Source organism: Salvelinus alpinus, chromosome 25 (assembly GCF_045679555.1).
Source record: "Salvelinus alpinus chromosome 25, SLU_Salpinus.1, whole genome shotgun sequence".
Classification (NCBI taxonomy): domain Eukaryota; kingdom Metazoa; phylum Chordata; class Actinopteri; order Salmoniformes; family Salmonidae; genus Salvelinus; species Salvelinus alpinus.
In genome coordinates this window covers 16,006,947-16,021,443 of record NC_092110.1, presented here as the reverse complement: position 1 = coordinate 16,021,443, position 14,497 = coordinate 16,006,947, and the positions used below count along the sequence as shown (strand labels likewise).

At 46.1% G+C, this 14,497-nt stretch overlaps 1 protein-coding gene across 21 annotated transcripts in view; it reads right to left on the bottom strand.

The window, feature by feature from the left end:
* The window catches only part of LOC139553457 (bridge-like lipid transfer protein family member 1), a 142,884-nt gene that overhangs the window by 57,957 nt on the left and 70,430 nt on the right, over positions 1-14,497 (bottom strand). For 15 of the 21 annotated variants that reach the window (XM_071365779.1, XM_071365782.1, XM_071365785.1 and 12 more), the window contains 16 exons: positions 13,557-13,700; positions 13,265-13,395; positions 12,966-13,168; positions 12,586-12,783; positions 12,222-12,433; positions 11,782-12,084; positions 6,693-6,845; positions 6,291-6,531; positions 5,950-6,104; positions 4,465-4,669; positions 4,062-4,229; positions 3,731-3,921; positions 3,478-3,653; positions 2,779-3,364; positions 1,023-1,221; positions 648-923 (listed from right to left, as the gene is read on the bottom strand). In XM_071365779.1, coding sequence (XP_071221880.1) covers positions 648-923; positions 1,023-1,221; positions 2,779-3,364; positions 3,478-3,653; positions 3,731-3,921; positions 4,062-4,229; positions 4,465-4,669; positions 5,950-6,104; positions 6,291-6,531; positions 6,693-6,845; positions 11,782-12,084; positions 12,222-12,433; positions 12,586-12,783; positions 12,966-13,168; positions 13,265-13,395; positions 13,557-13,700 — 3,541 coding nt within the window. The remainder of the gene's footprint in view (positions 1-647; positions 924-1,022; positions 1,222-2,778; positions 3,365-3,477; positions 3,654-3,730; positions 3,922-4,061; positions 4,230-4,464; positions 4,670-5,949; positions 6,105-6,290; positions 6,532-6,692; positions 6,846-11,781; positions 12,085-12,221; positions 12,434-12,585; positions 12,784-12,965; positions 13,169-13,264; positions 13,396-13,556; positions 13,701-14,497) is intronic. The other 6 variants (XM_071365784.1, XM_071365787.1, XM_071365798.1 and 3 more) reach the window with 3 other exon arrangements.

Genomic DNA, 14,497 nt, shown 5'->3' with positions numbered 1-14,497 from the left:
TCTCTGGAAGGCAACCCTTGCTCGAATTTAGTCTACCTTGTTGTCAAGAGACTGGACATTGGCGAGTAGTATACTCGGGAGCGGTGGGCGGTGTGCCTGTCTACGGAGCCTGACCAGAAGACCGCTCCGTCTGCGGCGCCGTTATTTTGGGTCGCCTACTGGGATCCGATCCATTGTCCTGGGTGGTGGTCCAAACAGAGGATCCGCTTTGGGAAAGTCGTATTCCTGGTCGTAATGTTGGTAAGTTGGCGTTGCTCTTATATCCAAAAGTTCCTCCTGGCTGTATGTGATAAGACTTAAGATTTCCTGGGGTAATAGTGTAAGAAATAATACATAAAAAAACGAAATACTGCATAGTTTCCTAAGAACGCGAAGCGAGGCGTCCATCTCTGTCGGCGCCAAACACATGTTACATTACTGTAACTCAGTAATGTAGCCTGTATAAATTGCAAAATAATTGCAAAAGAATGAGACATTTATGGATGTTTTCAGGTAGGCTATTGTTTTCTCTTCACTCAACCCGCCTGCCACCTACCCGCCCTTCATCCACACAATATTTAATAATCCTAAACACGCCCGCCCCACAGATATAACCGCAGGGACTGCAGGTTATGAGTCAACCCACGCATCACTACTAAGAGCCTCACCCTTCATCTTTTCCTTGAGTGTGAAGCTGCCGTGGATCTTCTTCAGCTCTGCCTCCATGGTCAGGCCCCCGATGTCGGCCTCCAGGTGGGTGCGGTTCACCATGCCGATGCCAAACACGATGAGGGTGACGTGCTGTGGCTCAGAACTCACCAGGCTGCGCCGTCTGCCCCCAGCACCTAGCCCAGATGGGGGCTTGTTAGTGGGGGTGGTGGGGTCCTCCTGCTCGTTCTCAAAGATCACCCTGCACAGGGGCTCCGAGGGACTGCGGCCACCGTCTGCACAGATCACACACAAAAAATACTATTAATAATTGATATTTCTAAGTGCCTAGGGGGTAGGGGCTAGAGATGGGTGAGGGAGAGAGAGAGCCTTACCCGAGATGCAGTTCTCAGGGGAGCTCTTCTCCAGGATACCCGTTGGGTCAGAGATGAGTGAGTAGAAGTTGAGCAGCTTGTACATGTTCTGCCAGCACTCTGCAGAGGGCTCGCTCTGCTCTGACACTGTGATGGAGTCGGAATCATCCATTTGGATGGCTGTGTGGTCAGCCACGTCCCGAGAGCCCTTCCGCGACACCTTCATCAATAGATTCATTAAATGTACCAATAGAAACCGAGCATACATCATCTGATAGATCACTGAGAAATATATACTGAACAAAAATATAAACGCAACATGTAAAGTGTTGGTCCTATGTTTAATGAGCTGACATAAAAGATCCTAGAAATGTTCTATACGCACAAAAAGCTTTTCTCTCAAACTTTGTGCACAAATTTGTTGACATCCCTGTTAGTGATCATTTCTCCATTGCCAAGATAATACATCCACCTGACAAGTGTGGCATATCAAGAAGCTGATTAAACAGTATGATTATTACACAGGTGCAGCTTGTGCTGGGGACAATAAAAGGTCACTATAACATGTGCAGTTTTGCCACACAATACAATGCCAGACAGCTCAAGTTTTGAGGGAGTATGCAATTGGCAGGCTGACTACTGGAATGTCCAACAGAGCTGTTGCCAGAGAATGTAATGTTAATTTCTCTACCATAAGCCGCCTCCAACATCGTTTTAGAGAATTTGGCAGTACGTCCAACCCGGCCTCACAACCGCAGACCATGTGTAAGCACACCAGCCCAGGACCTCCACATCCAGCTTCTTCACCTGTGGGATCGTCTGAGACCAGCCCCCCAGACAGCTGATGAAACTGTGGTTTTGCACAACCAAAGAATCTGCTTGTCGTCCTCACCAGGGACTTCACCTGACTGCAGTTCGGCGTCGTAATCAACTTCAGCGGGCAAATGCCACCTTCGATGACCACTGGCACGCTGGAGAAGTGTGCTCTTCAGGGATGAATCCAGGTTTCAACTGTACCAGGTAGATGGCAGACAGCGTGTATGGCGTTGTTTGGGCGAGCGGTTTGCTGATGTCAACGTTGTGAACAGAGTGCTCCATGGTGGCGATGTGGTTATGGTCTTGGCAGGCACAAGCTACGGACAATGAACACAATTGTATTGTATCGATGGCAATTTGAATGCACAGAGATACCGTGATGAGATCCTGAGGCCCATTGTCGTGCCATTCATCCGCCATTCACCTTATGTTTCAGCATGATAATGCACGGCCCCATGTTGCAAGGACACACCAAAACATGTAATACAAAATGAATACAAAAACTGAAGCTGAAAATGTCCCAGTTCTTATAAGGCCTGCACACTCACCAGACATGTCCCCCATTGAGTATGTTTGGGATGGTCTGGATCGACGTGTACGACAGTGTATTACAGTTCCCGGCAATATCCAGCAACTTTGCACAGCCATTGAAGAGGAGTAGGACAACATTTACCGGCCTCAGTCAACAGCCTGATCAACTCTATGCACTGCATTAAGGCAAATGGTGGTCACACTAGATGCTGACTGGTTTCCTGATCCGCGCCCATACCTTCTGTGACCAACAGATGCATATCTGTATTCCCAGTTATGTGAAATCAATAGATTAGGGCCCAATTTATTTATTTAAATTGACAGATTTCCTTATATGAACTGTAACTCAGTAATATCTTTGAAATTGTTGCATGTTGCATTTCTATTTTTGTTCAGTGTACATAAAACATTCCAAAATGAAGACACATACTGGTTGATGTACCTTGGAGGTCCGACGCTCCGAGCGACCCAGCGTGTTGCGTCCCCGGGGCTCCCTCCTACCCAGTGAGTCCAGTGCTGAAGGGGGGCCGTTGGGTGGTTGACCCCCTCCTCCACCTCGCTTGCTTCTCTGAGCCGTGTTCCCGCCGCCGCCAGCCCCACTCCGCCCGGCTCCGTTGATGCTTCCCCGCGAGCTGCGGCTGAAGTCAGAAGAGCGGAAGTGTCGGTAGGGCCTTGCCTTGAAGGTGGGCGTGGGGGAGGTGGAGCCGGCTGTGTAGCGACTCAGCTTGATGTCTGTCTGCGTGGCTTTGATGTCGTCCACCATGGTACTGAACTGGTGGATGAGGCGCACCAGGGCCATATCCACACGCTGGCTGATGGCCTGGCAGGCGATGGTGAAGTCGCAGTGGAAGGTGTTGTAGTGGCGCCGGTTGAGGTCGTGGAAGGCGAAAGGAACGGCCGTGGAGTTGGGGGGTCCAGTGCTGGTAGACTTCTCCATCAACACAGAGTTTAGACTGAAGGTCTCGATCAGCAGGGCCGGTTTGAACTCCAGCGGAGGGAGGTTAGGCATGCCCTGTCTGCAGGGAGAGATGGAGAGGGGTAGAGAGCAAGATTACTTATGAGTGGTAGATAATGGGACAAATAATAACCAGGCATACATTATCTTTATTTAGATACAAGGTTTATTTACCTTTTGGAGCGTTTGTTCTTCCGCTCCTTGGACGTGTCTGAGTCCACAATGTCTGCTCTGAGACACTCCAAGGTGCCGGAGAAGGAGAGGTGCTCTCCAAAATACATCTTGTAGCTGAGAGGAGTGGTATCCTGCGCCTGGATCCCTGTGTGACTCAGCAGAGGCTTGAACACAACCTGTGTGAATTGAGGAAAGGGAGAGGGAATCATTAGAATTATCACAAACACAACCACCCGCACGCTCAACAGGTTACCTGTGCGTCAGCGAGCTGCACAGCGGCGGGACACTGATTGCCCTCCTCGATGTCGGCCATCATTATGTCATCCTGGCTGGTGCTGTGCTGAGAGTGTTGAGACTGTGTTCCATCAAGAGTGTTCTGGTCGCTGGACAGCACCGTGTTGAAGTCTGATGCTGATGGGATGGTGGGGAGGTTACAGGTGACGCCTGAGGAGCAATGGGTAACAGACACTTAGGGTGACCTGTTTTGACATTCTTCTACCGTGAGCGTCGGGGTTGGTTAGCGAGCTGCACAGCGGCTCGCTGACCAACATTCCCCCCTAAGATTCCCAAAACATTCCCTCTACCTGTCTGCAGGCTGTTGTGCTGGGAGCGGTTGATGGGGGACTCCTGGGGTACAGCGTTCCCTCCGCCCCGGTTGCCCACAGCGTTGGACATCCAGTTGTAGAAGCTGACAGAAGAGGGCTCTGACAGCAGGGGGTGCTCCGTCAATACATCTGGGCCCACACTGTTACCTAAAGGGGGACGCAAATATGTAATGTAATGTTGCAGTCCAATTCTCTACCAATTCTCTATCATTGTGGTTCGAAAAGGAATAGAACTAGTATAAATATATATAAGCCATACTTTTCGACAATGTTCACACTTTGGGGACGAGGGTATGGAATTGGAAGGCAACCCAAGTCTGAACCAGGTGTGGGAAACCCTGGTCTATCCCATGGTAACGTTCTAAGGACAATGGCAGTCTACCTGTGCTCTTGGTGGTGGGCTCGTTCCTCTGGGGTGTACCCTCCAGCAGGTTGTGCAGGCTGGGGAAGCTGCCAGTCAGGTAGCTCAACAGACTCTCCTTACGGGGACTGTCCTTGGCAGGCATGCCCACGCGACTCACATGGGCAGGAGAGTCAGCCGCCGTGTCCCCGCTGGTGTAGCTCAGGGACTGGTATGGGTGGGAGCCCTGAGGAAGACACACACCCATATCAATAGTGTGAAAACAAATGCATTCCTATTGTATAATGGAAAGTGGTACTTCCCTGTCGCCCCTGTCCACCCATATATACTGAACAAAAATGTGACCCGATTCAGGAAACTAGGCGTATGTCGCAAGTCACGACTTCACAGGAGAGCCATTTGAACGTAAAAATATTTTTTTATCAATTTTCTTGGGCAGAAATACCTTTTCGAACATGTGACCTTTCATGTGCCTTAATAACAAACTTGTATGCCATCTGTAAATATGAATAAAATTTCTAAAATTACAAGCCTTGTTGGTTAAGCCACAGAAAAAGCTAACAACCTTCCAACTAAGGGCAACCGTGGTATGGCATTCCTGACAGGGAGACGCGTCCATCATGCATGATGATACAGGTAAGATAGCTAGCTATTTTTTCCAGATATTACACATTTCTAATTTTGACAGAAAGTGGTTTAATTTCAAGCTAAAGTGTACTGTTAGCTAGCTAACATAACGTGGTATATGTACAACACCCATTGAATATGGTTGGTGTCAGTAAACGTATGCAAAAAAGTGTAATGAAATTGTTGCCAGCAGAGTTGGTTAGGCTGTTTTCATGTTATCCAGAAGTAAGCAAATCATCGGCCAGAGCGTCAGGTGTGCGCTCCAAGAGCGAAACGAGACGGGTGGGGCTAAAGTTAAGAGGGTGTGAATGATGCTGAATGGGTGTAGACAAAAAAGAGCTCTTCACTAGATATCAAAACATTCAAAGGCGATTTGTTCTCAAAAGTGAGTTTACAAGTTTATCAACTTTCAAAGCAGAATTACTTTCCCATTGTTCCTCAAATGCAGTGTATGATATACCATTTTGTAGCTATGAGTCTCTACTTTTATCCAATGTAAAAAACACCATTTCACGGCAGCCTAGAACCTCCACATACGGTTTCGTCACCTGCGGGATTGTCTGAGACCAGCCACCCAGACAGCTGATGAAACTGAGGAGTATTTCTGTCTATAATAAAGCCCTTTTGTGGAGGAAAAACATTATGATTGGCTGGGCCTGGCTCCCCAGTGGGTGGGCCTATTCCCTCCCAGGCCCACCCATGGCTGTGCCCCTGCCCAGTCATGTGAAATCCATATATAAATGCCTACAGAATTTATTTAAATCGACTGGTTTCCTTATATAAACTGTAACTCAGTAAAATCATTGAAATTGTTGCGTTTATATTTTTCTTCAGTAGACAATGCAGACAGACAGGTGGATACCCAGTTAAGACACACACCTTTACCTTTATTTTGAGGGCAGATTCACTGTGTGTGTGGGACTTGGACAGCTTCCTCATGATCTCCACCCCACTGACCGGTCCAGATTTGTCTCCTGTGGGCGGGGGGCGGCTGCATGCTCCCTCCAGCAGCATGGTGTGTTCACTCACTGTGGCTGGACAGCATTTACAACATGATATAACCCATTGGACCAACATACTGCATGCATTGTCATCCCCATCATCAAATTCATTAACATGTGAGGGGACTTTTCAGTACAATTGTTTTGATAAAGTCTCTGTCGTATTCATTTACCAGAATATTCATCAAAAATAAAAACACTCAGGGCAAAGGTTCCTACCTGCGTCGAACTCGAACTCGGCCCCGTCGGCGCTGGTGTCACTCTGCAGCGCAGCTCCGTTGTCCAGGCCCTGGACCTGGTAGGTCTGCTGCAGGGGGGTCTCCTTGGGTTTGGGCAGCTGGTTGGGCCTCATCAGGCCGATGGCCTTGAAGCCTTGGGTCACCACAATAAACTTCATCCACTGACGGGCCAGAGCCACCAGACCCTTTTTCAGGGTCACCAGGGCAGGCAGCCCGTCATTCTAAAGAGGACAAGATGAGATGGGTTAAATGGATAATTAGGAGTTAACTTAGGGTAGATCCATGAGAGCTACTTCCAGCCCAGCACTAACAACCCTGATTCAGGCAATCATGGCACAGACTGAAGTTCTCAAGCCTTTAAATGCAAACACACACGTCTCACCATAGTGGCCTCCTCTATCACTGAGTAGTCAGCCTGCTGTAGGTAGCGATGCAGGATGTTACACAGGAGACAAGAGGGGTTCTCATGGAGGTAGCGTGCTCGCTTGGTCACCCTGTTGTACTTGCTCCGGAAGGGGATGTGGATACTCTTTTTCTGTAGAGAACAAAGGAAAGAAAAGGGAATGTGTCTCATACACTGTGCATTCGGAAAGTATTCAGACCCCTTTTTCCACATTTTGTTACGTTACAGCCTTATTCTAAAATTGATTTTTTTTAAATTTTATTATTATAAAAAAAAAAAATTATCTTCATCAATGTACACACAATACCCCATAATGACAAAGCAAAAACATGTTATTAGAATGTTAGCAAATGTATAAAAAATGTTATTTACATAAGTAATCAGACCCTTTGCTATGAGACTTGAAATTGAGCTCAGGTGCATCCTGTTTCCATTGATCATCCTTGAGATGTTTCAACAACTTGATTGGAGTCCACCTGTGGTAAATTCAATTGATTGGATATGATTTGGAAAGGCACACATCTGTCTATATAAAGGTCCCAAAGCTGACAGTGCATGTCAGAGCAAAAACCAAGCCATGAGGTCGAAGGGCCGTAGAGCTCTGGCACAGGATTGTGTAGAGGCACAGATCTGGGGAAGGGTACCAGAAAATGTCTGCAGCATTGAAGGTCCCCAAGAACACAGTGGCCTCCATCATTCTTAATGGAAAAAGTTTGGAACCACCAAGATTCGCCCAGCCAAACTGAGAAATCGGGGGAGAAGGGCCTTGGTTAGGGAGGTTACCAAGAAACCGATGGTCACATTGACAGAGCTCCAGAGTTCCTCTGTGGAGATGGGAGAACCTTCCAAAAGTACAACCATCTCTGCAGCACTCCACCAATCAGGCCTTTATGATAGAGTGGCCAGATGGAAGCCACTCCTCAGTAAAAGGCACATGACAGCCCGCTTGGAGTTTGCCAAAAGGCACCTGAAGGACTCTCAGACCATGAGAAACAAGGATCTCTGGTCTGATGAAACCAAGACTGATCTCTTTGGCATGAATGCCAAGCGTCACATCTGCAGGAAACCTGGCACCATCCCTACGGTGAAGCATGGTGGTGGAAGCATCATACTGTGGGGATGTTTTCCAGCGGCAGGGACTGGGAGACTTGTCAGGATCGAGGGAAAGATGAACGGAGCAAAGTATAGAGAGATCCTTGATGAAATCCTGCTCCAGAGTGCTCAGACTGGGGTGAAGATTCACCTTTCAATAGGACAATGACCCTAAGCACACAGCCAAAACGCAGGAGTGGATTCGGGACAAGTCTCAATGTCCTTGAGTGGCCCAGCCAGAGCCCGGACTTGAACCCGATCGAACATCTCTGCAGAGATCTGAAAATAGCTGTGCAGCTTGAGAGAATCTGCAGAGAAGAATGGGAGAAACTCCCAAATACAGGTGTGATAAGCTTGTAAAGTCATACCCAAGAAGACTTGAGGCTGTAATCGCTGCCAAAGGTGCTTCAACAAAGTACTGAGTAAAGGGTCTGAATACATACAGTGCCTTGCAAAAGTATTCATCCCCCTTGGCGTTTTTCCTATTTTGTTGCATTACAACCTTAAATAGATTTTGATTTTATGTAATAGACATACACAAAATAGTGAAACGAAAAAAATAACTTGTTTAAAAACAATTCAACAAAATCAAAAACGGAAAAGTGGTGCGTGATTATGTATTAACCCCTTTTGCTATGAAGCCCCTAAATAAGATCTGGTGCAACCAATTACCTTCAGAAGTAACATAATTAGTTAAATAAAGTCCACCTGTGTGCAATCTAAGTGTCACATGATCTGTCACATGATCTCAGTAAAAATATACAGTGGGGAGAACAAGTATTTGATACACTGCCGATTTTGCAGGTTTTCCTACTTCATAGGTACACTACTTTTCCTACTTCATAGGTACACTACAACTGTGAGAGACGGAATCTAAAACAAAAATCCAGAAAATCACATTGTATGATTTTTAAGTAATTCATTTGCATTTTATTGCATGACATAAGTATTTGATACATCAGAAAAGCAGAACTTAATATTTGGTACAGAAACCTTTGTTTGCAATTACAGAGATCATACGTTTCCTGTAGTTCTTGACCAGGTTTGCACACACTGCAGCAGGGATTTTGGCCCACTCCTCCATGCAGACCTTCTCCAGATCCTTCAGGTTTCGGGGCTGTCGCTGGGCAATACGGACTTTCAGCTCCCTCCAAAGATTTTCTATTGGGTTCAGGTCTGGAGACTGGCTAGGCCACTCCAGGACATTGAGATGCTTCTTACGGAGCCACTCCTTAGTTGCCCTGGCTGTGTGTTTCAGGTCGTTGTCATGCTGGAAGACCCAGCCACGACCCATCTTCAATGCTCTTACTGAGGGAAGGAGGTTGTTGGCCAAAATCTTGCGATACATGGCCCGATCCATCCTCCCCTCAATACGGTGCAGTCGTCCTGTCCCCTTTGCAGAAAAGCATTCCCCAAAGAAAGATGTTTCCACCTCCATGCTTCACGGTTGGGATGGTGTTCTTGGGGTTGTACTCATCCTTCTTCTTCCTCCAAACACGGCGAGTGGAGTTTAGACCAAAAAGCTCTATTTTTGTCTCATCAGACCACATGACCTTCTCCCATTCCTCCTCTGGATCATCCAGATGGTCATTGGCAAACTTCAGACGGGCCTGGACATGCGCTGGCTTGAGCAGGGGTACCTTGCGTGCGCTGCAATATTTTAATCCATGACGGCGTAGTGTGTTACTAATGGTTTTCTTTGAGACTGTGGTCCCAGCTCTCTTTAGGTCATTGACCAGGTCCTGCCGTGTAGTTCTGGGCTGATCCCTCACCTTCCTCCTGATCATTGATGCCCCACGAGGTGAGATCTTGCATGGAGCCCCAGACCGAGGGTGATTGACCGTCATCTTCAACTTCTTCCATTTTCTAATAATTGCGCCAACAGTTGTTGCCTTCTCGCCAAGCTGCTTGCCTATTGTCCTGTAGCCCATCCCAGCCTTGTGCAGGTCTACAATTGTATCCCTGATGTCCTTACACAGCTCTCTGGTCTTGGCCATTGTGGAGAGGTTGGAGTCTGTTTGATTGAGTGTGTGGACAGGTGTCTTTTATACAGGTAACAAGTTCAAACAGGTGCAGTTAATACAGGTAATGAGTGGAGAACAGGAGGGCTTCTTAAAGAAAAACTAACAGGTCTGTGAGAGCCGGAATTCTTACTGGTTGGTAGGTGATCAAATACTTATGTCATGCAATAAAATGCAAATGAATTACTTAAAAATCATACAATGTGATATTCTGGATTTTTGTTTTAGATTCCGTCTCTCACAGTTGAAGTGTACCTATGATAAAAATTACAGACCTCTACATGCTTTGTAAGTAGGAAAACCTGCAAAATCGGCAGTGTGTCAAATACTTGTTCTCCCCAACACCACTAAGCAAGGGGTACCACCAAGCAAGCGGCACCATGAAGACCAAGGAGCTCTCCAACAGGTCAGGGAAAAAGTTGTGGATAAGTACAGATCAGGGATGGGTTATAAAAAAAAACATCTGAAACTTTTTACATCCCACTGAGCACCATTAAATCCATTATTAAAAAATGGAAAGAATATGGCACCACAACAAACCTGCCAAGAGAGGGCCACCCACAAAACTCACGGACCAGGCAAGGAGGGCATTAATCAGAGGCAACAAAGAGACCAAAGATAACCCTGAAGGAGCTGTAAAGCTCCACAGCGGAGATTGGAGTATCTGTCCATAAAATCACTTTAAGCGGTACACTCCACAGAGCTGGGCTTTACGGAAGAGTGTCCAGAAAAAAGCCATTGCTTAAAGAAAAAAATAAGCAAACACGTTTGGTGTTCGAAAAAAAAGGCATGTGGGAGACTCCCCAAAGATATGGAAGATGGTAATCTTGTCAGATGAGACTAAAAAATGTAGCTTTTTGGCCATCAAGGAAAACGCTATGTCTGGCACAAACCCAACACCTCTCATCACCCCGAGAACATCATCCCCACAGTGAAGCATGATGGTGACAGCATCATGCTGTGGGGATGTTTTTTTACCGGCAGGGACTGGGAAACTGGTCAGAATTGAAGGAATGATGGATGGCGCTAAATACAGTCTTCCAGAGATTTGAGACTGGGACGGGGGTTCATCTTCCAGCAGGACAATGACCCTAAGCATACTGTTAAAGCAACACTCGAGTGGTTTAAGGGAAACAAAGCCCAGACCCTCAATCCAATTGAGAATCTGTGGTATGACTTAAAGATAGCTGTACACCAGCGGAACCCATCCAACTTGAAGGAGCTGGAGCAGTTTTGCCTTGAAGAATGGGCAAAAATCCCAGTGGCTAGATGTGCCAAGCTTATAGAGACATACCCCAAGAGACTTGCAGCTGTAATTGCTGCAATTGCTGGCTCTACAAAGTATTGACTTTGGGGGGGTGAATAGTTATGCACGCTCAAGTAATATTTTTTGTGTATCTTATTTCTTGTTTGTTTCACGATAAAAAATAATTAGCATCTTCAAAGTGGTAGGCATGTTGTGTAAATCAAATAATACAAACCCCCCAAAATCTATTTTAATTCCAGGTTTTAAGACAACAAAATAGGAAAAATGCCAAGGGGGTGAATACTTTCGCATGACACTGTTTGTAAATGTGCTTATTTTTGGCATTTTTTATTATACATTTGCAAACATTTCTAAAAACCTGTTTTTGCTTTGTCATAATGGGGTATTGTGTGTGTATATTGAGGAGGATTTATTTTTTTCATCCATTTTAGAATAGGGCTGTAACGTAACAGAATGTGGAAAAAGTCAAGGGGTCTGAATACTTTCCGAATGCACTGCAGACTCAGAATTACCTTTATTTGCTAAATACATTTACATGTACCCTGAATTGACCAGGTAAAATGGTGCTGACAGCAATAGACAAAATATACAGACAGAATATAGACAGACAAAAATACACAATTACGTGAAAATATAGGATTATTAATGGATAAAATGCATTGGAGCCCTCAACCTGTGCAGTACTGACCTCCAAGGCTTCAGTCATGATGCAGCCCATGACAGCACACACTCTCAAGGTGCCCTCCATGTCCAGCTTACGCAGAGAAGACTTAAGCTGGTCGATGGGGACCAACCAGGCTCCGATCGCCGGTGTCGCTGTGCTCAGGAGATTCAGCTGCCTGGAGATGGCCTGGGAGGGGGAGCGAACGTTGGTTGGGGCAGCGAAGCTGAACCAGATCTCCTTGATGGTGAGCTTCATGCTGCTGGAGTCAGGGGGCGGGGGCATGGGGGGGAGGTCCTTCTTCAGGTCGTCAGACTCCACCCCTTCATCCTGCAAGAGCAATCGACACCACACAGAGGCCAATGAGAGGGGAGCAAGAGAGAGAAGCAAGTCTATATTTTGTCTGAACGCTTTCCGTTACTGAAATGAGGTTGGATCAAGTACAACAGTTGAAAGTGATGAGTTACCTGATCGTCAGAGTCTGCGTTTCCGTTGGCATCAGAGTTGGGGCTTGTGGCGTCGTTAGGCAGGTTGTCATCAGATACATCAGTGCTGTAGCCGCTGCCCGTCTGAGAGCCTGATGAGCCATTGGATTTGAACATGCCAGTGTTCACGCCAGTACCCGACTGCCCCATCATGCCAAACGCACTGTACAGCACTGCACCCGACTGACGTCCGCCTGCACATATCCACACACAATCAGGCAAAAGTGTTACAGGGTTGGGGTTAATAACATCAATTCAATCAATTCAACTTTAATTCAGTCAATTCAAAGTTAATCTAAATGTGTATATACAGTGCATATGCATATCTTTCGTAATGACAAATTACCTTTGACGGTGAGGTTCTCGATTCCGCACTCAAACATGATCCAGCCCCACTTCTCCAGGGAGGCGGCGGTGCGGACCAGGTCTGCAGCCGCGTAGTTCTCAGTCTCGTCCACAAGGGCAAACTCATCTATTTCCTCCAGACTGAACAGTACTTTGGACTTCTCAAAAGGGATGGCCGTGATGGCACATGTCCCTATGTCTTAACCACATGACAGGAAAAATGAGTAAATTTGAAAGTTTTGCTTCACAACTGGCTAACACATAATATTATATTAGGGCAGAAGTCTCTAACTCCAGTCATAGACAGCCTGCTGGGTGTGCAGGCTGGTGTTTCAAAAAACACATTGTAGAGCAGTCAATAAAAAAAGAGCATATTCCCACCTTTGGAATCCAGGCCTCGTAGCTGGCAGTGGATGCGGTGGATGTTAAGCTTGGCAGCGATCTCCTTGCCCTTCTCAATGCCGGCGTTGGAGCGCAGTGAGCCTGAAGACTGTGGCTGCATCTTGGTGGCCGAGGCGTACTTCTCCAAGTTTACGGAGGGACGGCCGTGCTCTGCAGTGTTGGGTGTCTCCTCCACTATGCCCCTGTGGAGACAGACAAGAGGGTACGCACAGGGTGTAACTGTGTGTGTGTGCGTCTGTCTTAAGGAGACAGGTGCAGGCTGGTGGAAATGAGGTTACCTGTTCATGCGAAACTGTGTGACGATCCTGTCGAAGCAGAGAGCAACCAGAGAGACGTGTGTGATGTGGCTCTTACTGGAGCTGAAGGGAGAACATTCTTCTATAGAGGCCTGGAGCAGACACAGGTTCACCTGTACAGCCAGAGAGAAAGATTTTTGGGACATTAGAGATGCAACTCTAGGAATCAGCATTGAACTACAGTCGACTCCGGCTAATTTCACTTCAAATTTGTTTAAATTCTGTTTAAGTCCAATACAATTTTCCTGGCACAATTCCATGGCACAATTCCTACCTTAGGGATTGACACGTTAGCTTGAAGGCCCTTGATCTTCACATTGTCTGGTTTGACCTTCAGGTCCGTTTGACCATGTGGCATGTTGAGGGAGCCTGTGGTACCCTCCGTCTTGGACAGCTTGTGCTCCTGCTTGGCTGAGCTCTATAATGGGGGAAACATTTCAAAACAAGACAATCTTAGGGTAAATGTAAAATTGCACTCTATTCCCTTTATGGGTCTTTCTATAAACTACGGTCCAGTGAGGAATTCCTACGCTGGACAACTTGTAACTGCTGTTAAGTTATTGATAATAATAAGTACATTTTTTTCATGTCACTAAATTAAGGTAAGATGGGATCATAGCTATATTCAATAAAATTCACGAGTTGATTTAAAATGTTGACCCTTTATCATGTTTGGTGACTTGATGGATTTGTCCAAAATCATGTGACATAAAACATACCTTTTCTGTCCTCGCATTTATGGCAGCAAAAGTTGTCATTATATCATATATTAAGCATTATTCAGTTAAATTAGACATTTTACTTGAACACTGTAAGAATCTTGGATCTAGCTGTCGTACAGTTTTTTGTATAGAGATCTCAGAACTGCAGTGTAACTACGTAAAATTCCGTAACATTTCATGTCTCCGTATGTTACGGGGTGAATGCCCAAATCCAAAATAATAAATGCAATTGCAAAACCTTGAAACCTAAATCAATACTGTCATTAATGTGGTTCTTCAATAATTATGCATAATACTTGTTGGATGCGCATTTGGTGTTCAGCTGATTAGTCACGCCATGATATATTCACATATCTGATCCAGGAAGGAATTTTCAGAAGAACAGTTAAGTGACGAACAGCTGTTGTGATAGAGCATGTGACGCAACAACAGCCCAAGTGCTGGAAAAAAGGTGTTTGCAAAAAATATCCAGAATATTTTGGTGTCTGGTTTG